The sequence below is a fragment of the Lissotriton helveticus genome, chromosome 11 (assembly GCF_964261635.1).
Source record: "Lissotriton helveticus chromosome 11, aLisHel1.1, whole genome shotgun sequence".
Lineage (NCBI taxonomy): Eukaryota > Metazoa > Chordata > Amphibia > Caudata > Salamandridae > Lissotriton > Lissotriton helveticus.
In genome coordinates, this window is record NC_136072.1 from 8,646,018 (window position 1) to 8,673,187 (window position 27,170).

The window sequence follows — 27,170 nt, forward strand, 5'->3', positions numbered from 1 at the left end:
AGCATGTAACAACAATCACAGTCACAATCGGCTGTGAGGGAGACCTCTTAAGGTTATTCGGAAGGCCCTCACTCACCAACCTGGTTGGTGACATGCTTTATCATCGGGCCCCACCAGGAGTGGCCGAATGCCACCCTAGTGTGCTGCAACGCCAGTTTACTGCGGAGCTGGTTGTTTTGTGAAGTGTGATTTTTTGAGTGATTTAAAAATGTACCAATTGTGTAAAACAAAAAAGCAATTTTAATAGTTTTGTCAATTGGACATGAGTAAAAACAATGGTGTAGGATAAAGGACCAAAATTAAAGGTCCAGATGTATCCTGTGTTGTTGGTCAACATGTTTCTGCCTCAGTGATAGAGGTATATCAGGCGTTCGTCAGGACCAGTGGAAAAAATGAAGTTAAAATGTTATGATAATAAACCCCGGTGGTATAGGTGCTCTAAGGCCCACCCTAGCCTGGGATACAAGTGTTAAAATCACCATGGGTCTCGGTAGGGGGGGTGGTAGCAATTAGGCACACCGCCGTCTATGCTAGGCACCCGTTCGGTACCTAGATGAACCCTCGAATGCCGGACCCTGAGGGCGGTGTGCCTAATTGCTACCACCCCCCCTCCCGAGAGCCATGGTGCTTGAACGATTAGCACTCTCGAATAAACTCAGTTCCACTCCAAGAAATCGGAATCTAGAAACAGTGTTTTTTGATATCTTTCTTTTAACACTTGTACCCCAGGCTAGGGTGGGCCTTAGCACGCCCATACCACTGGGGTTTATTATCATAACATTTTCACTTCACTTTTTCCACTGGTCCTGACGAACGCCTGATATATCTCTATCACTGAGGCAGAAACATGTTGACCAACAACACAGGATAAATCTGGACCTTTAATTTTGGTGCTTTATCCTACACCATTGTTTTTACTCATGCCCAATTGACAAAACTATTAAAATTGCTATTTTTTTTACACAATTTGTACATTTTTAAATCACTGAAAAAATCACACTTCACAAAAAAGCCAGCTCCGCAGTAAACTGGCGTTGCAGCAAAATAGGTTGGCATTCGGCCACTCCTTGTGGGGCCCGATGATGAAGCATGTCACCAACCAGGTTGGTGAGTGAGGGCCTTCTGAATGACCTTAAGAGTTCTCCATCACAGCCGATTGTGACTATGAGTGTTGTTACATGCTTGCTCTATTCCTCTACTATGTCCGTTTCAGTCATTTTCAGTTCAGGCAGTGTCTAAATGCCTTTCGGCATGTGTCACTCTTTATACATTTAAATTAAATCAAATCAATAACTTTTTTTTGTACCCTACATAGGTCCTTCTGTCACTCCTCTAACACACCCATCGGGTCAGGGTACCTCTACCCTGACCTCTTTAATCATTTGTAGACCCTGGGACCAGTCCCGGATACTTAAAATGATAGCCGCAACCTCCCAGTCTGGTTGTGATCAGCAAATCACAGTGCTGATGGTGGCACGTGACTTTGTGGATGCGCATCCCTGGATATACAATTTGTTTTTTCCTTTAATAACTCTGAATGTATTTACACCAAATGTGTAATTCTGTCCAGCAGTGTGGGCTGTAGTCCTATTCAAAATCCCTATGAGAAATTGCATGGGAAACAGAATTTTTGCCTCGGCTTGACTTACTACCATAACACTTTCCACGCACAACTAGACACAGGAGTGCACTTTGTTTGGAAATATTTGTGAAGACCCGCCACCTTATTAACAATTACTGAACTTGGTGATCTGTTGCATGTCAAGGCCACCCAGGAACTGTGTAGAAGCAGTTATCAAATCACACATGTTAATACTATGCAGTGCTAAGGTATAAAGTGATGTCAAGGTCTCCGGTGTTGGTGCTTCCTGTGCCAGAGAAAGAATAGTTTGCCAAGGGACAGTTTGCTTATACAGGTTCAATGTGCCTGGATAGGTTAAGGATGCATAAATGACTGATGGGCAGTGTCACTATTTGTATATGTGTGCATGTGGGAGGGAAACACAACTTGTACATTCTTGCAATGCAGCATTTCCTCTAGAAATCAAGGATTTACCATTACCATAACCCTTTACCAGGCCTTGTGGAAAACATGCGACATGGTTGGGACAACCCCTCAATATCTTTTTATTTAAAAAATGGATTTTAAGAGCATATGTCTTGGATTATGATTTTTTGGGGAATGTCTGTGCTGATGTAAGATGCCCAATTCTGCAGGGCACATTTTCATGAAGGTTGTCCTACCGGAGAGGACTTACTTGTGTGAGGTAGATGCACACAGTACAATATCCAATTTGCTAAACGACCCTTTCAGGCAAATCAGTTGCCAATCTTTACAAAAAACTGAAGATTCCCCTCCCATTGTATCTCACCTGTGAGGTCTTCTTGTTGAATGATGACATTACTGGATATTAGCAGGTCACTGATCCAACTTATTAGTCAGTCTGGGCCTTCCTATGGAGGTTAGAGGAACATTGATGTCCCACCTTAGAATTCAATTCTAAGCCCAATGTTAGAAAGGGATTATAAATCTGTCTAGGATGTTAAAGTGTGAAATATTTCTGCTCATAGTAACATCTGCATCTTTTTGCTCCCCTCTAACAGCAATCAGTTAACCTGCATAAATTGGTTGCGGCGAACAATAGCGTCATCGTCACCGTGGGTCTGAAAACTGGAGGTGAGTTTGTTGTAAATGTTCTAAGAGGTTGTGCCTTAAGATTGGAAGGTTCAGAATCGGAAGCCCTTGAAGGGCGAGAGGACCTTTTGGCATGAGCCATCAGTTGCCAAAAATAAATATATCTGTGTACATAAGCACATACATTTTAAATGTTTTTTTGCATCTGTTTAAGGACTTGTCATTGGCCCGATTTTCTTTAACCCTTTCTTCTCCTACATTCCTGCTAGATCCCAGCTCATCCTCAGTCCACCTTCTCAATGTTCCTAAGATTAAGAAAGTGCATCAAGGCAGGAGAGCCTTTGCTTATCGGGGGGGATGAAATGTGATCTTCGTTACTCTACATTAGAAGTCAATCTAATTTGGTCACCTTATAGAACCAGTTAAAACCCTGACTAATCTCTTACAAATACCTCTTTGTATCCCCTCAGTTTGATGATCTTGTCTAGCACCAGTAGGATCCCCCGATTACTGTGGGCTAAACAAATACAAATAGCATGCACGACACACAAAATATCATCAGATGTCGGCCACAGCCCAAAATTCACTTGTTCGGATCCTTCTCCCTAAACAGAGGGATGCTTTTCGCCCAAATTTTTGAGTTCATTGTAAAAAACATTTGCTGTAATTCCATTCAAAATATATTTGACTGTAATAGCTGAATCTGTAACAAATGTGTTCCACATCACAAAGTGCAATTTAAAATCTAGGGAACGTGGTGCGAAGATAAGTGGGATTATAATGAAGGAGTTCTAACAGAATGGTTATTGAAATGTTTTACTTTTTACATTTTAAGATAACAAATTGTTTGTCTACCTTACCCACATTTTAAAAGAAAAGCCTCAAAGGCACAGCACCGTGTTGTGAATTAACCAAAATAACAGGAATGTGTAAACAATATATTTTCTTCTTTTGCAGAGTACAAAGAGGTGGAATCGCACAATTTAGTCCCTGGAGATGTGATTATATTGACTGGAAACAAGCTTTATTTGCCGTGCGACGCTGTACTCATTAATGGGAGTTGCATTGTGGATGAAGGCATGCTTACAGGTATGAACTCTATTTATATCTTCTTCTGATCACTAGTTATTGCTGTCACATTTGCACATCTTTTCTCCATCAATAAAAGGGTTTACAATGTGAGAATCATCCTCTTCCCCTGCTAGTGCACCTGTGTGTGCTTGGGGTGTCCTGCCTTGTCTGATGGGACTATTCAGGAGACTTTACAATGTCTTAGTCAAGTAGAATCCCTGCTCTAAAATCTAATTAAACATTTACAAATGGTTTCCACTGATTCACCTTTGGACAGTAAGTTTTGGGGTTTATAACCAGTCATAAAAAAAATCTATTGGTTGTAAACCAGCATTGGCAAAGCTAGTAGGTCTAGATTTTGTGTGTTAATGGATGCAGCATTAGAACATTAGAAGAAGACATTGGAGAGGGAGCCGGCTGACATCGACACAGCTATAGTTGTAAAGTAGTCCCTCCTGCAATTATGAACATCATTAGAGTTAAGGTGGAGGGATACACCAAATAACCAATGTCATTAAGTAAGACATCAATACTCCTCTGGGCTGAACCACGAGGAGATTGACAAAGTCTCAGGCCAATGGCTTACAGAGGCTGATCAAAGAAACCCATGATTGAAAGAGATGAACCCAAAGCCTACTCTATGTATATTGTGAGAAAGAGCTCTGTTTGATAGCTGTGCTGTCAAAACCTAGACCTAGAAACCAATTGAAAGCAATAGACACGAGTAAATGGTTTCAAGTGCATATATTTCTATAAGAGGTTAGTGGTTAAACCTCAACTTTCCCACACACCATTATATGAGTTAAGACGAAACCTTTTGTGATTGATCATCAGGAGTTTGAGGGAAGGATATGCTCTTCAAAAGATTAAAATAAATGCATAAAAATCTACCCATCGTTAACCTGAGTCCTGGATGCTATTCATTTTGGTGTAGTGATACTTGAAGGTCAACTATTTAATTGGAGATATAGGAATGGGGAGGAGCAGACCGTTAACAAAAGGTCACATTTTCTGCATTTGAATAAGGGTGTCCACGGGTGGTCAGGCATGCCACACTGGATCTTGGTGTAAGCATGGTGCACTGATCCTGATGTTTGCAAACACATGGATCTGAAACTAAGGAACTCTTTGCTCTGGCATCCTTGCAGCACAAACAAACTGTTAAGCAAAGGTTGACTACATGTTCTTCATGATCCAAAAGTAAACCCATGCTACTACAAGTCACATTTGTGAATGTGAGGAAGGTGCCAGAACAGCAGTAATTTGTTGTCTCAATGAGAGGAGCTGAAACATTTCCCTGATTGGTCAGTACATAGGAAATAGTGTGCAGAAGACATTGTGACGCGAGAGATTAACTAACTTAGGCAGTGTTGCTGAGTGTAAATGCATGCAGAAAACCCATCCCCCACACTGAGATACCAGATCACCGATTGATGCTTTTTTTGGTCATTCCTAATAGACAAAGCTATATGTGCTGTGTTTACTGTGCCAGGCCAAGGCATGTAGATCAGGGGAGACATATAGTTGGGGTTATCCTGACCCAAACGAGCCTAGGAGTTGCCTGAAGGCCCAGGGAGGCCCTGGGAGAAAGATGCAAGTTGCAGATGGTAGGAGTTAGGAGGATCCTGGTTTAGTGAAAACACTGATAACACCACAAGAGCAGCTACAGGAAGGGAACATGGTGGTGTCAGGCAGTGTTTAGTGTGTAAAAGGAGGGGTGCAAATCCCTCTGGGAAGCTCGCAGACGGATCGTGCAGATTTGCTGTTACCCGCTGCCCCTGTTGCACCGGTCTCAGTAATAGACAGAGCGGTCGGAGCGGGATTCTCGGTTCTAACTGCTAAAGTTACGTCATCGAGGGGTGAAGGTCGGGTACTCCTGCTTTATCGTTATTTACAGAATTATTATTGTACTTCAGAATTACTGCTTTGCAATTGATTCTAGACTGTTTTGCTATTGCTGTGCTAGCAATGCACTATACATATACATGTAACTGTTCTTCTACTGTTTAGCCAGCATTGCCAATATGATTGATTGTGCTATTGGTTTTATTAACATCATACTGTATCAGCTACGTGTGCAGTTTGTTTTTGTTGGTTTTTTTTGTCCTCATTTAACAAAAGAGCTAAAAAATTTAGAGAGATATAGCCGGTTTATTCAGGAAAAAAAACTGCAAGCCACTATTTGAAGTGGAGTGAAAAAAAGAAAAGACCCGGTCACTTCTCAAAGAAGGGGGGTTGAAATAACCCCCGGGTGTATTATCTACAAACGCAGTTGATAGTAGAAAAAAACAACTCTCCTCCACTATGTAGTCCACTCCCACCTAGCCTTAGCTAGTATTCCGTCCTTTCGGCCATACGAGCCATTTGTAATCATTGGACGGGGAAAAAAACTAAATATCCTGGCACAAAGAGCACACAATAAAAGGATAGAAAACAGCCGAGAACAATATAAGGCAGTATAAAGCAGTATAAAAACCCCGCCTAGCTAGAGGAGAAGGATATAAACCAACTATCCCATAGGTCCCAATATCTAGTTTTTTTACCACTTTTACTTGCTCTATCAAGCGTAGAGATACTTTGGACTGAGCTTATCCATTCTGATTTGGAAGGTGGGATAGGAGCAATCCATTTAATGCAGAGCTCTCGTCGTGCCATGAGAATTAAGACAAAAAGAAGTACCCTCTGGTCCCTTGAAAAAACTTGATTTTCCGTCTCATTTACACATACCCCAAAAATCACCATTGATGTGGTTAACCCCACCATACCACCCAAAATTTCAGAAATGATACTACTCGCATGATCCCAGAAGAGCTTGATCGAAGGACATTTCCAAAACATATGTACCTCGTTTGCATTGATGTCACCACACTTCGGGCACTTCCTTGCCAATCCGTTCCCCATTTTTGAAAGTTTCAGAGGTGTCCAATAAGCCTTATGAACAGTAAAAAGATGATTTCTTTTCAAGGGGGCAGCTTTCACACATGACCAAAGAGTAGACATGGATACTTGCCCGAGAGGGTCGAGGTCTTCGTCCGGTATATCCTTCTTCCAGCTTTCTGTGTATGGGATCGCTTTGTTGTCTCCAGTCTCAATCAAAAGCCAATACCATGCTGCCACTTCCTTTCGCATTGATCTTGTGGCGATTAGTTTTTTAACTTCCCCATCTCCTTCTAATTCCTTTCTCATTGATCTTGACCAGCCAAGGATTTGCACGTACTTAAACCTTGAGACGGTGTTGTTTGTTAAGGCAGAGAAACACTGCCATGGAATTAAGTCTTTTTCCACTATCAACTCTCCCCATTTAGTTATCCCGGCTCTGCGTATTGGTAGAGTCAAGATATCTTGCATACATGCCGGGGTACCCGGGGAGTCCCATATAGGTGATTCCTGATTGTAGTATGTTATATCCAATAACGACATTGTTTGAACCCAAACTTTTAGGGCAGCAGTGAGAGTCTTCAGCCTCACCTTTTTATAGAATTTTGGGTGGCCAAATTTTAAAAGGAATGAATCGGCTTGCAGATTAAAAGGCTTAGTTAAGGCTATAAAGAGAGGGGAATATGACTGGGAGTTGGTAAGGAGTTGGCGAAAGCTTTTGAGATGGAAAGCACAGTAGTAGAGATAGAGATCCGGGGTGGCTATGCCACCATTAGATTTCTTTCTCCTGAGTTTTCTTTGTGAAATTCTAGGGGTCTTCCTTCCCCATATAAATGAGGAGAAGATCCCTTGTGCTTTCTTAACCACTTGGATGCTAAGGGCTTTGCACCCTCTTCATGTAATTTCCATTGAAATCAATGGAAACTCCATGACGAGTTACCCTTGTCATTAGCATCCAAGTGGTTAAACCAATTTCTGAGAAATTCTAAAGGGATAGTGTTGAAAAGGAAGGTAAACCTTGGTAAGATCGACATTTTTAATAGGTTAGATCTGCCTATAATCACAAAGGAAAATTCTCCCATGCCTGCATTTGCTGTTCTGCGCTGCAAAGGGTTTTCTCAAAATTTAGTTGAGCGATCTTATCAATATCTTTTGTTATTTGAACCCCAAGATATCTTATTTGGGTTTTTAAAAGTGTGCTCCCACAGCATCAGCTCTGTTTTCTGCTGGTTTATAGAGTAGCCTGATACCTTCCCGAAATGTATTAACTGTGCCCACATTTCTGGAAGCGCTTGTTCCAAGTCTCCTGTCAGGATCATTAAATAATCTGCATAGAGCCCTAACTTTTTCTCCCAACCCATACAGATTAAAGGTGGGATAGCTTGACATGATCTTAATTTGCAGGCCAAGGGCTCCATATAGAGATTGAAAAGGAGAGGCGAAAGGGGGCAGCCTTGTCTGGTCCCTCGGAAAACCCGGAATTGCTTTGTTAGATTTCCATTAACAAGTATCCTTGCCGAGTGAACTTCATAAAGAGCTTTAACTGCCGCTACAAAGCCATCTCCCAATCCAAAGCGGTTAATTACTTCGATTAAAAAGGGCCAGCTGACCCTATCGAAGGCCTTGGCGGTGTCGAATGTTAAAACTGCCAATTGAGTATGGAAAACATTTGCCAAATCTATCGCGCCTATTAGGTCTTGTGTTAGTTCTTTCAGTTGCCTTCCTTTTACGAAGCCCTTTTGATCAGGATGTACTAATGAGTCTGCTACTTTGTCAAGTCTTTTTGTGAGGATTTGGGGGTACATTTTGTGATCGCTATTTAAAAGTGAGATGGGTCTATAGGATTCGCAGTTTTGTGGGTTTTTATTTGGCTTCAAAATTAACTTGATGGTTGCCTCGTTCCACGATAGTGGTATTTCCTGCGCTTCTTGAAACAGGGAGTTAAAAAGTTGACAAAGAAATGGTGTCAGTTCATCTTTCAAAGCAATATAAATTTTGTTAGGGATGGCATCCGGACCTGCAGCTTTCCCCTTTTTTTATGTTTTAGTTATTTGTGCCACTTCTTCTTTTGTGATCTGGTCGTTCAGTTTTTCCTTTTGTAAAACAGATACATCTCTTGCGAAGGGCTTAAGTCTTCACAGTATAGATCTGAGAAGAAATTTACAAAAGCTTCTTCAATATCGAAGTCTTTTTCTAAGATGCTCGTAGTGTTTGGACATTTAAGCCTCCTCACACTGTTTCTGAACAAGTCCGATTTCGTTTTCCACGCCAGAAATTTTCCGCACCCCTCACCGTAGTCATGGTGGGCGAGTCTACTTGCCTCCCATTTTTTCTTATTTATCGCCTCTAAGAAATCTATTAGTTCATTTTTAGCCAACGTGTGCAGTTGTTTCAACCTGACAGTCCTTATTGATTTCTAGCTGATTGATAATGCTTGGGTTGGTTGCCAGCACCCGGCCCAACACACTGACTATATAACATGTTTATCGAATTGCTGCCGCAGGTCCGATTTCTGAGAATCCCACTTCTAATGATCAAGATTACTTTCATCCCCTTTACTTTCAATGTCATTAGTAAATCTGGATATTTCAGTTAGTGTGAAAAAAACTATTAAACAGTTTCTATATTTCTACCAAATACAACAACTAATCTTGAACTGTAATGTTTAAATATATTATCATATATTTCAAAAAAATATATTTTATATTTCTTAAAGTTGTGTTAGTAATATGTTCACTTCATTTATATCTAAAGATGTGAATTCCCACTGTAGCGCCTTGTGAGTAGGCCCCAAAACTTGCTTGTAGTGAACTGGTCTCTACCAAACAAGGAAACCCAAGTACTTCTTTCAATATAGTCCTTTTTATCTTCTGTGATAACTGTTCCATTGTAGAGTCATGCTCAGTGTACTTTAGGCAGTAGGTGAGACTTCAGTCCAGATCTGGCCTTTGAGAGTACAGAACATGTGAGGGTAGGGTTAGGCATTATTGCTTTATGTATTGTTTGCATTATAAGAACTGTCTAATCGCCACAAAGGCTCTTACATTCAAGCTCCTCTATTAACAGAATGCTAACACGATACAGAGATAACCACAGGGCGAACCTTGGGGAACAGTGTGACCCCATTGTGGTCCAAAGGAATGATCTAAGGCAAAGCATCAAAATCCAAACCAGCTTTCTCAATTGTACAGTATTCTGTACATTGTTGATTCTCTTACAGAGTAATGGAGCAATGGGGGTTGGTTACATCAGATGTGAAGGGAGTTACCAACATAGACTTCAGAAGGTTTTCAGATGTGGTGACATCAGAAGCTCTGTCATCATAATGTATAACGCACTGAATAGTTATTAAATATTTATACACCAATCACCTACATTCATAAGATTATCATAGTGCAACAAGTTTATCTGGAAGGCATGCTGCCGTCAATATTTTTAACAATGCGAAAAAGGTCAATTATAAGTTGTGCTGCTGATTTGCCATGTGTTCAGTTTGTTTTGCTGGATTTTATGCAAAAATGCAGACAAGCGGCGGAACCTGGAGAAGTGTGGCTCACTGGTTAGAGGAGGTAGACCCAGAAGCAGAGGTCAGACCCGGGACCAGGGTTCAATTCCCGACGCGGCAGGGTCTTGAGCCCAAATATCCACGGACTCGATAATTCTCGTTTCGGTACCTACTCGAATCACGGGTTCACACTCTACAGCTCTGGGCATCAGCTTGCTTAATCTCCACTACGCCCCCCCCCGTGGCGGGATGCCTGGCTTCCACCTTGGGGATGCCCAGTACGGGTATCTCACAGGGAAAAAGCCAGGACGGGTTCCCAAGGCAAGCGAGGAGATGCCTACGGGTAATCAAGCGCTATATAAGAACGCTTAATAATAATAATAATAATAATGATAACCTCTCCAATCACTGCGAGAGAAATGGATGTATGATGGAGTAGAGGTGGATGATGAGGACTGGCAGATGACAGTGTCTTCCCCCAGAGTAGTCGCTATTCCTGCGCGTCTGAGGCTGGTACAGCTTAAGATCCTCCGTAGAATATACATAACAGGGCGCCAGTTGGTGCACATGAGGTGGTCTGACAATGGTGACTGCAAATGACGCTGTGGTCATATGTGGACGTTCATGCACATAATTTGGGAATGTAAATATATTGCCTCTTTCTGGCTCAAGATACATGACACTATCAACGCGGTGTTGCAGGTCTGCCTCCGTCCAGAGGCACGTCAATGTCTTCTCAATATCTGGGAGCCTACAGACCTAAACACTCATCCGACACAGTGAGTGGGCTACTCTAGAGTTCATGCTAGCAAAAATAAACATTGTTCAATTATGGGGGGGGGCGTCCCAAAAACTTGTCTCATATGTGGGGTCCCTGGAATGCCTACCGTGGAGAGATATGTGTGCCGACTACTTTTGATGAACAAGATGACCCCCCCACCGCATGACATTCCTCTGGTATGTAATAGTTGAACGCCTTTCCTCCTGTACTTATTGCAATGTATCGTTTATCTTTTGGGTTCAAGTAAAGAGACAGTCAGCTAATGCAAATTAGCCTCCAGCAGCTGCAATTAGAGTAAGAGTGACTGTCTAAAAGCTACATGTCCTATATATTTAATAAAAATGTGATTTTACCATTAGAATCGATTTTTGTAAAATATCAAAATGTCTTTGAATTGAGGCTGTAGCTCAAAAGATTACTGATGGTTCCAAGTGGTGCCCCCACAAACTTTTGTCATTATGAGGTGGGGCTTGACTTTGTTGAAGATTGTATAAATATTGCCCCTTTACTTTTATGGGCCAACGTTTTTTATCGGAAGAGCTGGCATTTACTAGAGAGATTATTAAATATTGCCCTAACCTTGATGGTGCATTAGGTGTCCCGTGGCTTCGATTTGTCAGGGATAACTTTCAGAAGTTCGGACTGGGACACTATTTTGATTGCCCAGTCAGTATCCATGAGAATGTGAAAAGAATCATAAAAGGCGCATTCTGCTAGGGCAAATATGCGCCGCTCTCAACCGGGGGTAGCAGGCCCTCTTTGTTTATTCCCTGCCAAAAGGCAATTTTATTTAACATTCTCTACAAATACTCAGACTTGTTTTTACCTAACAAGATTTCCTTTACTGACCCTACATTTTTTAGTGGCTTTTCTGAAACAAGCTGGGTGAACGGACAATTTGGTATCCTGCTTAGGGGTGGCCGGATTTGCACAATTGCGTTATGCAAATCTCCGCGAAATGGTAAAAGATCTTTGCGAACACGCACAAATTCCGCGAACACCTGGAATTGCTTGTTTGTGATGCTTTTTTCCTGTTCGCAATCGCTGTTTGTGTGCTCGGGGGGAAATATCTCGCAAACAAGCATTTTGAGAACGCGAACAAGCAAAAAATTTCGCGAAGTCGCAGAACACAGAATTTTGGGCAATTTTGCGTTCTCCGCGGAACGCGAAATTACCCAAATTCCGCGAGCGGAACGGAATTTACCGCCCAGGCCTAGTCCTGCACTTGTGACAATTTGGCAGCCCAAAGCACATTGGAAAATGATATGTGGTCCGCACACACAATTAAAGATAGTACGTTCATTTAATGATGATCCACACTGATGTGTACTCCTTCAATCTTTATTTTCGCATTACTCTTCACAGTAGCCAACGCGTTTCGTCCTTTTGAAGGACTTCTTCAGGTCTACAAAAACAAATAATATACAAAATATTCATTTAAAAACAAATAATTGTAAAACACAATCTTATATTTACATATTTATATTATCACACCACAAAGTACATTCATCAAATGTGAGACCATATTCTAGGCGTAAGTCCTACAGCACATATACATATCCGTTGTGTGGTAGCATTATTTCAACAATTGAAAATACAAGCCCAAAGCACATTGCACCTTATGCTTTTTTGCACTATTTACGAAGAGCCTAGGAGAACATTTTTTGGCCAGATCTTTAAAAAGAACGAGGCCATGTTTTTATATTTATAGTTTTAATCAGCTACACTCTTTGGCCACTTCTGACATATGTACTGGGGTTTCTAATTTTTATTAAAATGGCAATTGCTATTAGAAAACGCTATTAGTAGTTGTAACTGATCTAGAATAATTGGAACTATTACTGTACCTTTTAAGTGCCTTGTTTAAGATTGAATCTTAAGGATTCTAGTCTTTTTATCTTTTAAAAAAAAAAACAATAATTGAACTGTATGAATTCTCTCCCATGTTGTTTGTAAATAGATCATGGTAATTATAATCTGTATTGTCGATTTTATGTACTTTTTTGTTTTTTTCTTGAAACCGAATAAAGTTATTTTGACTTGACTTGAGTCTGTAGCTGGTACAGGTAAAAAGTTCTAGATTAAAGTGCATAATCTATACCTTTGACTTTTGTATGTGGCAGTTATAGACGGAACTGTTACAATGTAATTTTAGACCTACTTGCTTGAACACCATTCCATTTGTAATGTCATATATGTACAACTTGCAAATGTTATGTACCCCACCTTGTTGGCAGTCAGGTGTACTTAGGGGTGCCATTTAATATGTAACATCAATTCATTCTACCTGTCGTGGTTCAAGCTGTTGATGTCTTGGTACACAGTATAGGCCTCAATCTATATATGCACTGGACTTGATAGCACAATAGGTGCTGCAGTCCACAAACATTATTTAACTTTTCTAGCCTATGGATAATTTTTCACACTGTGGCATTAGACAAACCTTTTAATGCAGCAATCAGGGTTAAGCTAATTGGAACCATGTTTAAATTGGGCAAGGCACAAAGAACGGAGTTCTCAAACTAACAAAAATAGGGTCCTGAAGAGGTGACCCTATTTTGACAAACTGGGGCAACCATGCAGATAAATATGATTTCCTACAGATGATCTAAAAATGATACACAATGTATGGCTAAATAAAAACAAAATACATTTGCTTCAAAATAGGGAAAACTGGAATAAAAAGCACACAAGAATTGGCAGGGCCTATTGTTCTAGATTATAACTAAACGTGCGTCTTCAGTTACTGGCGAGCTTAGGCACACAATAAGTCATAATGCATGCGCTCTATCACTCATCTTTGCACTCACACATCCATTGCTTACCCACCTACGCTATGGCATTTAGCCATACACAACAAAACAGATACACACACTCAACAAACACATGGAAGCTAAAATAGAAAAATACAGATAGAAAAAAGTAAGCATGTCACGACCTAAACATGACAGGCTAATGATGCAATACAAAAATAAAATTAAACATAGCAGAGGGTGGCCATCTTGCATTGCGTTTATTCCAAGTGTATTTTTGTTTTAAAGTTTCAGCATGGCTGCCATGTTTATAAACAATATTTTGCTTGGAGTAGTAAAAACAATGATACACGATGCACAATACCATTCCAAATGGCGGTTCAGTAAACACAGTACATAACCATCTCTGAATTATAGTGTATAGTGTATCACTGTTGTGCTGATTCAAAGGTGTCAGCATAATGCTTCTAAGCACGGTGTCCATCTTGGGATGATAACAATGATACGCTATGGACAATATAATTCCAAAATGGCAGCTCAGTAAACAGAGCACTGAGCGGCTATCTTTGAATAATGAAGCGTATAGTGTATCACTGTTGTGCTGATCAAAAAGAGTCCGCCTAATGCTTCTAAGCATGGTGTCCATCTTGGTATGATAAAACAATGATACGCTATGGACCGTAAAATACCAAGATGGCCGTTCAGTAAACAGAGTACTGAGCAGCCATCTTCGTATAATTAAGCGCATTTTGTATCAAGGTTGTGCTGATCCAAAGGTGTAATCATAATGCTTGTAAGCATGGTGTCCATCTTGGAATGATAAAAAAGTGATACACTATGGAAAATATAAATCCAAGATGGCCACCAAGTTTAGAATTTTGGGGCTCACATGAGAAGTACACTGCAGAGTAAATGAGTTGCAAGTGGTTGTCCCAGTAGGACTTTCTGTATGGAAATCTAAAGCACTGTCACCAGCCCAGACACTCAATGTCAGGTGCATAAGCACATGTGTTCAGAAAAATCTTGTTCCTCAAATAGTAAATGGCAGAAATGGTCTACCATGGTGCTTCTTACCATATACTGTCATGGGGAGAAGAAGAATACTAATGACATTCAACACACGGAACAGGGCTGACCCGAAGACCCTCTATGGTTTGATTCCGATTGGTGCAGTACTGGGGGGAATGGTAATATTGCATGTCCTTATACCATTACCACCTCATAAAATCGCCCCAGTACCATGCAATTATGAGTAGAACTCCATGGAATGGGGAATTACTATTTGGGACCAATTTGTTTCCAGTTGTAAAACCACAAAAAAATTCACCTTTGATTGAGGTTTTACCGCAGTCATTTACCACATGCTCTGAGTGGGTGGCAAATGTATACATGGCCCTGAGGCTGCCAGCTTTAGATAACCCTGCCCCATACTTTGTTCCTCTACTGACTCCAACCCCCAGTGGCCCTAACACCAGTAAGGCTCCACAGCTTTGGGCCTGTCATTTTCATAATGAAACCATATTTACAAACCCGGGAAATACTTCACATTGTTGTGAAAAATAGCTTTTTCAAATGACTGCTTTATGTGTAAAAACAAACAAGAAAAACCAGCACACCAGTATGTAATACTTCTCTTTAATTCTTTTCTCTTCTTCCTCCCTTACTTTCGCCTCAACTGTCTCATGTCGCTACCCTTGCCCTTTCTTCCACTCGCTGTTACTCTTTTTTTCTCTCCATTTCTTCTAGGGCGTTCAGTTTTCCCCTCTTTTTCCTTTGTCTATATTTGTCTATCTCTATCTCTCGTTTTTTATTTCTTTATCTGTGTTCCTCTCTCTTTAGCTCTCATCCCACCAATTGCATTCTCCTTCTCTTTTTACCCTTCTTTGTCATTGGATAGCTGATAATATTAATTGTGATTTCTTAAGCAAGTGAAAGGGAGATGCCTTTGTGGCAGAGTGAACTCTACACAATCATACACTCCTTTTAGAATACTGAGGAACATTAGCTGTGTTTGAAATGTCACTTAATTGACTCACTCTTGAGAATGTGTTCATTCCGCCAGAGGTATGTAAACAGAGTGTAATGCAGAAGCATACCTTTTCCTTAAAGGGGAGAGTGTTCCAGTCACAAAGATGCCATTACCTGAAGCAGACAGCTCCATGCCCTGGAAGGTGTACAGTGGAGAAGATTATAAGAGACACATCCTGTTCTGTGGCACCAACCTCCTCCAGAGCAAGGCATCTGCTTCCGGCCCCGGGAGAGCTGTGGTTCTGCAAACAGGTAGGACCCCTAAATCAGCCTTATCTATGTCTGTGATAATAGTTCCATTGAGTCTTTTCAGAAAAGTGAACATTTTGCAATAGGGTCCAGTGGTAAAAAAAAGCAGGCATGTCTCTGTCATGGTAGATATATATGTCTTAACATACCTTCATGGCTATTGAACTCGGAGCTGACTTGTGATTCCTGTTTTATGCATGCTTGGGGGGTACTTTATTCCTTATAATACACAATAAATCTCTTCTTGAGCCTACAGCAGATGTGGCAAGCAGGAGATTAAACCTGCTTACAGATGGCCACTTTCCAATGTCCTTGTGCAAACATGCTGGTATATTCTTTTGGCTATAAAACCAAAAACATTGCAGCGGTGTGTAAATAGCAAGGTGACTACCTGCATAATGTTCTGTGATTGCATGAAGAAGGAAATAGTGCAAGCAATGTCTGTGCAGAGCAGAAGGCAAACATTACAAGTATTATTTCTGTTTGATTAAGTGTAAACATGGATTCTGTACTTTCAATATGTTAAAGAGAGGTGCACAGTCTGAGCCACATTCTGTTCTTTACAAAAGTTGCACATATATAATGAAATACGTTTTTGTGTTTTTAATCTGATCATAAAAAAAGATTTTTTTTAAATATGTCTGTTACTAGTTGTAAATAATTTATAGGCAATATATAATAGGTTCAAAATCCAAAACCACAATGTTTGCCTCAATGGAAAGCGTGTTTTGTTAAATGGAGTGGAACAGAATCTGTCTTTCATTCCATTGCACAGAGCCAGCAGAAGTAGAAAGTAGAATTTTTTATTATACTTGATGAATAAAAACCATTGCAAACATTAAAACATAATTGAAAAGTATCTTGTTCATATACAGTTAAAAAGCACTATTAAATACCACATTTTTAGCATCATTTACAATTTATAAGGAGAGGAAGAAAGTCGTTGGACACAATTTTTAAACCTTTTTCCATTGTACCCTGTACAATTGTTCCAGAAAATAGCTGTTTTGTTGTGAATAGGTCCATGGCCAACATGGAGAGATTCATCAATGTCTTTGCGTAAAACATATTGTACGTCAACAACATTGCAACACTCCACCAGGATAAACCCCAACAGTAGGACTGTAATGAAGAGGCACTGATGGCAGGTCCACATTTTTTTGCCACGGATTACTGTTTTAAGGAGAAGAGAAGAAGGAGAGTTTTTAAGGCATAGGCTCCGTTGGTAAATCTTCTACCACTTACTCTTTTAAATAACTTAATCCATCTAACGGAACTTCTGTTGTAAATTGTTCCATGGGCAACATGGACACATTTTTCAGTCTCCTAGCTGTTATGTCGAAAAACTTTTTAAGTCGTCAATAGCTGCACTCTCTCTGGATTGAAGCACAGCAGTGCCGCTTGTCTGCAGGTCCTAACTCCATGCCGTCTGAACATAGGTTTTAACAGGGTTATTCTTATATCCCTTAGGTTGTTACAGGTGCAGATAACATGAATTAGGTCCTCCACTCCGCAGCCGCAAAGACGACAAGGCTGGTCACCACCTCTTCTCTCCCAAGGAAGAAGATACTGGTTAATTGCACCGATCTCCAAGCGGAGTTTTAAGAATTTTTACTTGGTGGTGGTTTTTATTCCAATGTTCAAGTATGATTGAGGTTTTAAGGCTTTGTACGTATTTAGTACTACCCAGCCATGAGATCGTTTGGATAGCATATTTTTGTCCTCTATAGCTGACAATTGGCGGGTTACCTTTGTTACAGCTTTTTTAAATACGAGTGTGACACAGTGGTGCTCCAAAGATCTGTCAGCCCTAAAATGTTTGATGGATTCCTGCAGGTACTCTCTAGCTGGCGATTTTTTAGGACGAAGTAACTCAGTCCAAAGATAATTATTCAAGGACCCTTCCTCAGTTTCTTCGATTTTGTGCCAGCATTTTACGTATGCTCCCCTTCTTTCCATTGGCTGGTTTTGTAGCCCAAACTCCAACCGTTTGAGCCGGTGAAGCATATTTAGGGAGCTGAAAGATTGCTCGATATGCGTTAGTTATTGTGTTCTCTACAGCTGTTGCGTCTTTGCCTTTCCTCGCTGTGCTACCGTATGTTATCGTAGGATGAAGTTTTGCTCGCAGGACTTTTATTAAAGGGTCAAGTGTTAGGTCCGGCAGCAGCTTCTTTAAAGGTTTTATAGCTAGGTATGTCATTACCCCTTTCCTCCGCAAAGATTCTATCTGTGGTTTGAACGAATTATTTTAATCTAGTATTAATCCCAGATATTTGCAGCTTGCCTGGTCTAAGCAGTGACCGTCCAGGAACCAGTTGAGGCTTTTCTTCCTATGATTTACTGCCATTCTTTTTGTCTTGTTATCATTTATTTTCAAGGTGTTCCGTTGCGAAAAGCAGAAGTAGTGCAAATTGATTTGATCTGTTTTTTGCACCAGTACAAATTTTCCTTAATACATCCCCTGAACTACCAGCAGCACACGGATTACTAGTGGTGGGAAAAATGCTGACCCTTGAGCAAAGTGTAGATTGGGTATCGAATAGAATTCCAAGCTTAGAGGCCTAAAATATTTACCCTGTCGGGGTATTTGCCCCACCCATTAATTACAGCACCCCCCCCTCCGACCCCAAATTTTCGAAAGAGCGTGAACATGGAAAATAAGTCAGGGAAAAGAGTGCGTAAAAAAACAAAACATGAAAATGAATGCAGTAAACACAGATTCAGCATGTTATGCCTCATTTTCTCTTAGCACATTCAGGAATTAAAGTATGAATTGTGCCTGGTAAATATCCAAGGAACACCTCTTTTTCATCTACCAACTCTGACTAGTCAAAGAAATGAAGCTCATTTGTGCTCTTTAAATTCCTTCTTTTAAATTAAGAGTTCCAGGGACTGCTAGTGCTGTTTTTAGGGAGCTTCTGTTAACATTCTGTTGATTCGACACAAAAGGTGCTCAGTGACCTCACAGTTACATTTCGATATAAGGGATGAAGTACCCCATGCCTTACATTCTTTCTTTTTTTATTTTTATTTTATTTATATGTTCACAGCAAGAAACATACACAGATATAAATACAAACACAAAAATAAGAGCCAACATTCATTTGCAGGCATGAACAAATTCATTACAAATTACAAAAGAACCAGCTAATCAAAACAGATCAATTCATCCTGCCCACAAAACTTGGCCCCTAGCTTTCAGCATTTCATCAAATTTTCTATACAGTTCATACTTCATATACTATCAATCCTCACAATAATCACGAAAAGAACCCCAAATTTGTATGCCCATTTTTTTCTTTCTAATACCCCTAATAGAAAAAAGACCCCACTCCACATTAAATAGACTATACATTTTGGCTCGCCATTGATGAAAAGCAGGTGGTTTCTCCTGAAGCCACTCAGTGGCAATACGTAACCGTGTAACAGCCATAGAGAAAAAAATAAAGTGCCGATATTGATATAGTGGGTCCATTGACCTATCTGTAGGTATTTTCCCCAATAACATCATGGCGGATGTGATATCTACCGGCATTTTGATAACCAGTGACAAAAACTTACCAATTTCAGTTATAAAGCGTTGAAGTTTAACACAACTAAAAAAAATATGTATGCTATCTGCATCGTCAGCCCTACAGCGAAAACATTTACCCTCATTCCCTCCCCCCATTTTGCCATTCTAAAAGGAGTATGATATAAGTCAAACAACGTCTTAAAAAATTGGGCTTTTAAATTTGCAGACATAAATGCCTCGTTGGACAGCAAAAGCAAATCTTCTACAGCTATGTCTGAGTCATCTAGTGCAGTAGCCCACTTCAACCTTACATTGTCAAGATCATCAATTCTCCCCATAAGCAATATTTGATATAACATTCCTATCATGCCTTACATTCTAAGGAGATTGCAAGTTACCAAGGAGTTCCATGACCATATAGAGAAAAGGGGCTGAAGGTATAGTTCCTTTGTAAGGTTATGGAACTCTGAGGTGACTTGCAGTATTCTTATGTATGCCAGGGGGTACCTTATCCCATATAATAAATGGTCGCACCATGGCCTTTCCCACAAACCATTTAAAACCTTTGTGCGTAGCTCTTTTCCATGAATGAGTGACATGTTTGCAAATGTGTAGAATAAAAATAAAACCTCTAGTGCAAAATTAAACACATCAAAAACTGCTTGATATATGTTGTAAACATATATTAGAAACAATTCAGTACAAGTCATTAGTTTTATAAAAAAAATATTAAAAAGCTGCAGTGGCTTGGAATAAGTAGAAAGATTTGAACTTTCTAAGGAGGGCTAACAATAAACATTCTCTCTGCTTGACATTGTAAGCTATTAAAATAGAGCTGAAGAAAAAAAAGCAACGTTACGTTTACAGGCATTGTGACGTCAGATCTCGACTGTAATTACCTTAGAATAGTCGAGTTCTGCTGTGTTCTCTTTTATAATCCGCGACTTGGTGCGTCACAAGTCGGCCGTTTATACAAGGAATACAGAATCCCATGTATTATAGGACAATAAGAAAGTTATGGACTGGTTTTAGTAGATATTGCTGTCTTTGCATATTTTATATTTGCCTAACATGCCTTTGATGCTAGTTTTTCTAGCAGTAAGTGTATATGGAAACCCTAGATATATTCTTTGAATTGGCTGATATACCTCTTTTTCACCTGGCTTCTTCAGGGGCGGGGGAAGGGTCACCAAGCTGTTCCTTCAGTATGTACTAAAATAAATTAATGAAAACTCATAATTTCACTGCACAAGTGATAAACCTATACAAACTATGCAATGTTTTTCATATTTAGGTTGAAAAAGAACTTTGCATGGTCCTAGTTATCTGTCATTTGGTTAAATACAAGTTTTCCTTCATGATAACGAATAAGTGACCTCGTTGTAATCTTACAGCTCATTCATATACCTGGGTGTGAGGAAATGTTCTTTGTGCAAGATCACCCTACTTTTCTACTAGATTTAGCACTGGTTTGCTCACTATGAACACTGGGGTACTGACGTCCAGCGCCCGGTGTATGTGCACTGGCCCCGACGGTATATGTGCCATTGGCTAATACCTGATTGAACAAAGAGATTCTACCAATATTCAATATATTCTTCCTTGTGTAAAGAAATTCTAATGAAAGTGATGGATATTTAGTGTTTGACCCAATAAGTTGTCATGGGAAACACTGAGTGTTTTTAAAATACCCCTCACACTCTAAGAATCCCTTAGTGTCATGCTTCATCATGGGGGTTCTTCCCGTCCCTCTACGGGGCGGGCGTGCTACAACCTACAGAGATGTGGGAGCACTTAATACAGTGCAAAAGACTATGGGCCAGATGTAGGTGAAATAGATTTACCGATTTTAAATTACCGAATTTTACCGATTCGGTAATTAAAAATCGGTAAATCTATGGGGTCGACATGTAGGTATTCCAGATGTGCTGGAATACCGAATCGGATGATTTCGGTATTTACCGATTCGGTAAATACCGAATCGGTAATGCCCATTCATTCCTATGGGCCATGAAGCCCATAGGAATGAATGGGCATTACCGATTCGGTATTTACCGAATCGGTAAATACCGATTTCCACAAGGGTGCAGGGGGTGTCACTTTGACACCCTCTGGCACCCCCAAAACAGGCTCGGGTGCCATGTGGCAGGCATACATGCCCTAAGGGCAGGTCTGCCTGTCACATGGCATAGGTTTGCATGCACACATGTGCATGCACACCAGAATCGGTATTTTACCATCAAATTTATTTGATGGTAAAATACCGATTTGGTAAGGCTCCTGAGACTCTGAAGAGTCCCACCTACATATGGGTGGCTCAGATTCGGTAAATTTACCGATTTTTTATTTTACCGAATCGGTAAAATTACCGAATCGGTAATTTTACCGATTAGGTAAAATAAAGCCCCCTACATGCCAATCACCTATTTACCAATCGGTAACGGCCGAAAATACCGATTTTCGGCCGTTACCGACCGACCTACATCGGGCCCCTATGTGGAGTGCAAGAGTTAGAGTGATAGGGTCAAAGGAGATTAGTGGTGCAATAATTAAAAGTTGCCAGGCTGGTGGAAAAACCAAAATGTATTCACTTCCCTATCTGGTAACCTTAAAAAACTGGGGAAACGTAGGTGGTCTGCTGTTATGAGTATCCTCCTACTTGGTCAACATGTTTCAAAAGCCAATCCCTTTGGCTATCTCTTCAGGACCGTGCGTGATCCCTATATCACTCACATATCATTTATATGTAATATAAACCTAATTTGGTTTAACCATCAGAAAATGCTCAATTTAGCATGTAAAAACATACCTAGTTGGTATCTTATAGGACCTGCGAAATAGGTCTTGCAGTAGTGAAACATTTAAGAATTTTTCACCACGAGGACATCTAAAACTTAAACTTACTTGTCCTACTTTTCAAATACACTGCACCCTGCACTTGGGCTGTCCAGGGCCTACATTAGGGGTGACATGTATATTGAAAAGGAAGGTTAGGTTCAGGAAAGTGGTTTTATTTGCCAGTTTTAAATGACAGTTTAAACTGAACACACAGTCCCTGCAATGTCAGGTCTTAGACATGTGCACAGGACTACTTAAGTGGGTGGCACAATCAGTGCTGCAGGCCCACTTGTAGCGTTTAACTTACAGGCCCTTGGGCACATGTAGTATACTTTACTATGGACGGAAAAATAAATTAAATATGACAATTGTGGATAAGCCAATATTAACATGTTTAGAGGAGAGAACACATACATGCACTTTAACACTGTTTAGCAGTGGTAAATTGTCCAGATTCCTAAAGCCAACAAAAACAAACTCAGAAAAAATGGGAGGAGGAAGGCAAAAGATTTGAGGGTGACAGTGCAGAAAGGCCATTTCCAACATTTGGAGCCAAAGCCAGAGGAAAACTTTGTTTCAGAACTCTGACTCCTTACCATAAGGGAGAGCGACATGCACCAAACACATTTTCTTTTGTGAAACAACTGCTTCTCTTTTTGTTGTCCATTTCCAATAGAATGTATTTGAAATTGAGCCGAAAACAATCATGACTAAATGTAAGGACAATAATACATCAATTGTATTGTCTCTGAGCATGGGACAAAGTAGGTAGCACTACAAGAGCCGCAACAATCAACCATGTTGATGATTGAAACATACAACATTAAGTCTACTAAATATCCTATAACTTATTGGGCCAAGCTCCGAAGCCAAGTGTGAGCCTCTAGTTTCAGCTTATTGCCTTCTCTTTATTGCCACTTTCTGTTCCCGCCATTATTATCTTGCATCATCCTTGGATTGGTTGCCTGCATGCTTGTGGCCTGACTACTCCAAGATGCATCCTCTTCAATCTTCCTCTAGTAAAATGTTGGTGTTAGCCATAGTGTGCAGCTCTACAGATCCTGTATACACACTGTTCACTGCTGTTCACAATGACATTGTTATATACACTTCCTTCATCATTTGAACTCTCATAATCTCATTGTTTTTCTATCTCCACTAGGGTTCAACACAGCAAAAGGTGATCTGGTGAGGTCCATCCTATATTCCAGGCCTGTCAACTTCAAACTTCACCGAGACGCAGTCCGGTTTCTCATGTGTCTTGCTGTATTTGGCATGGTGGCGGTGATTTACACAATTGTGATATATAGCAGGGCAGGAGTAAGTAACATTTTCATTAATACACTTTTTTGAGAGACTTTTAATGACTTGGTGAATTCAGTTTAAAAAAGGTATGGGTATTGGGGTGTGGGTTAGAGCTAGGGGAGGCAGTGGAGGAGCCTGGGGTAGGGCTTAGGGCTTGGAAGGCTGTGGAACATTGATGCTTAGGAGAGGCCAGGGTATGACTAAGGCTCTAGGTGCTAGTCCTTCTGCCTGGCGTACTGCATGTTATTTCCAGTGGTTTTCTCACAAACCTGGATAGCCCCAGGGATCAACTTGAATGTGCTGCAAACACCAGCGGCCATGGAAGGACACATAGTCACAGGATACTTGTGATTCCAGGGACTCATCTTCAATGAATGAAATAGTGTGCATTGCTGCCTGTCTGACCCCGCCATATTAGCACCCATTTGTGGGAGGGAGGCCACCATCGATGGACTGTTTCAAGCATGGTAGCTTGACAAGGCCCAAGGCTAAATCTTCACCTTTGATACAATGTAATGTGTGAATCCAAATGTGTACACACCATTCCTGAATTCTTTTAACACTGATCTCAAGCAGCAAAGAAAACCAAATGAATTTCTAGTTTTTAACCCAGTACCACTCTACGACGTAGAAATGCACTAGTCCCATAAAAAGTGTGCCAATGCCCAGAACCCCCACCAGCCCATCCGCTAATGTAAGCATTGCTTTCAACTCAAAATAATATAGTAGACTACCCATTTCTTTGGGGTATGAAAAATCAGTCCACCCTAGTTGTCCAGTACTCTGCTTTCTAATGTAAAACTAGATTACCCAGATCTAGGTTGTACATCCCATAAAAGGCAATACAGCTCTAAAGTGATCATACGCAATCCTATTCTGAATGTTTACTGGCCATCTAATTTTAATATAATGAGCAAATCTTTCGCCATTTCTACTGGAAGGTCGGTTCTCGTAGGTCCAGATCACCTAGGAACATATCTTGTGGAGAGGATATGGCTCCAGTCCTGCATGAAACAGTTACTCTAGGCTATCAAACAATAACTCAAAATCATATAGGCAACAAAGGAAGTAGCCTAGTTGTTGTGCTCAGGTAAACATTATATATCGCTAAAGTTTACGGCGTCTCCATAAAAAATTGTGAGGGCCTTTTCACCAGATGCAATCCTACACCGTCTTCCTCCTGTAACTTCCTGCACCTTTACAGACCTCCTCCTATTAAGGTAATATTCCCAGACACACTTTGAGACACAGTTTAAACCCTGATAACACTACACTCCAACCTATGCATTGGGTTTGAGCAACCCAAGATGCCCCATCCCTAAGCAATCACAGCAATCCTCTCCCAACCATGATGCAGTTATAAATAGTATGTCTGGTTTGCCTTTATAGCGCGATCGATCATTTATTAGTAGACAGTTTAGAGAATGCACTTTGGAGCTAATGTGACTTTGTTTTGGAGAGGAGTGAGCAGTATTTTGTGGGCTTGTGGCTGGTGTGTCCTTAGTATTGTTATTAAGTATACGGGGGATCTATATCCTAGATGTCATTTTTGATAATAAAGAATGAATTACTTTTCAAACAATGACTCGTCACATGGTCAGACCACCATTTGCTTGCCTTGCAACATAATATAATACTAAGCAAAGCACCTAAAACCACCTTACATGTATCCACCTACCGGCCGTGAAACAAACTCAATTTAGAAAACTTAAACACATCTAACATCCAGTACAGATCTAGAAACAATACATTCTGTTAAACTATGAGTGGCTACAGAAAGCTTTTGATATACTAATACCACTAAAAACAACACAACAGAACAAAAGAAAACAAGCACCTTGGAGAAATACAGAGATAAAACAACAAATTAGAAAGCTGCAATGTGCCTGGCTCAAAACAAACACCAACCAAGACAAACTTTGCCTGTAAAAAACTGTACAAATTACACAAGTCGGCTATCAAAAATGCACAGAAAAAATAGTAGTCATATAGAGTTTAAAATGCTAAATGTGAAAATAAAGAATTCTTTAAAATTGTTAATGATTTCATGAACCAAATTGCATCCCATTACTCGAGTTCACAGACAAACTGGCAAATTATTACACAGACAAAGCAGACACATTGGATTCCTACTTAATATAGGGACAAAGCATCAGCACTAACCCTTTTACAAAGCTACAATCCAAGAATAGTTTAACCCAGCCTCTCCGATGCTTCCAACACAATTCACACGATGAATTTATGGAGCTGGTCAAAGCAAGCAGGCCTACTGCCAGCTCTTCTGAGCCCTGTCCACCCCAAACCTTCAAGACAATTCTTCTGACATCCTCTGCCTCCACTCCATTAAGTAGAATCATCAACAACTCCTTAACTACCAGAATATTTCCAGAAGAACTCAAAAAGCCATGCATACACCCGTTACTGAAGAAAACAAACTTGAACCGCCTGAACCCTGACAACTACAGACTGATTTCAAATGGACCTTTCCTGGGCAAACTGATAGAAAGAACAGTGTTCCCCCTGATGTCACAATTCATTGAAGAGAATGACATACTTTCAGACTTTCAAACAGGATTCTGTTCAGGAAGAGGCCCAGAATCTGCCCACCTTGACATTTGGGATGACCTAAAGAACACAGTTGACCGAACGGGTTGGTGCGCTACGTCTCTTGGACTTCTTGGCTTCCTTTGACATGGTAGACTATGACACTCTGATACATAGACTCTACGAAGCCGGCATAGAGGGGACTGCTCCATACTGGATCGCATCCTAGCTTCGCAACAGAACTGTCATCCATACCCCTCCATTCTCATCCAAACCATACTTCACAAAAGAAGGGGTCCCTCAAAGCTCTATCATCTCGCCCATGCTTTTCAACATCTAAATGAAGTCATTACCAGCTCTGATTAATCAATTTCACCTCATGTGCTATAAATATGCAGATGGCACATAAATACTCCTTCAACTGCAATGCCCCAAATACACTGGAAACTCAACAATTTTCAGTTGTCTCACAGCTGGGGATCAATGGATGATGTGGAGCCATCTCAAATTGAATGCTTCCAAAAGGGAAATACTCACATGTGGCGATTGGAAACATTATGACCCACTCACCTCGTGGCCTGATGATCTCAGAAAACCATCTTAAGTATCGAAGGAAGTAAGAAACCTCAGAATTACCATGGACTCCAAGCTATTGATGAATTCCCAAGTGAACATTCTAGCAAGATCAAGCTTTGTTACTATAAACATTCTGCAACAAATCTTCCCCCATTTGGGATTCCCACTCAAGGTCCAGGCTACCATCTCCCTTGTTCTGTCCATAGCGGATTATGTCAATAGCTTCTCACTTGGATCAACTTTAACGATCATGAAAAGACTTCTACGGATTCCGAACTCGGCTGCCAGATTACTCTTACGCATAAAACCGCAAGGCTACATCTCCCCTCCCTTGAAAGCCCTGCTTTGGTTACCTGTGGCCAGAAGATCCATGTTCAAGCTGCTTTGTAGCACCCACAAAGCGATACATGGAACAAGACTGCTCGTCATTAGGAATAAAATACCCAAACACATTCAAGAAAGGAAGATCCGCTCTAGAGGGGCACCGCCCCTCA

General features: G+C 40.5%; 1 protein-coding gene across 1 annotated transcript in view; it reads left to right on the forward strand.

Moving 5' to 3' along the window:
• LOC144792080 (putative cation-transporting ATPase 13A4) overlaps positions 1-27,170 on the forward strand; it is a 315,751-nt gene that overhangs the window by 153,769 nt on the left and 134,812 nt on the right. Inside the window, exons 8-11 of the mRNA XM_078666931.1 lie at positions 2,605-2,677; positions 3,593-3,724; positions 15,732-15,902; positions 23,414-23,571. Of these exons, the coding sequence (XP_078523057.1) occupies positions 2,605-2,677; positions 3,593-3,724; positions 15,732-15,902; positions 23,414-23,571 (534 nt within the window). The remainder of the gene's footprint in view (positions 1-2,604; positions 2,678-3,592; positions 3,725-15,731; positions 15,903-23,413; positions 23,572-27,170) is intronic.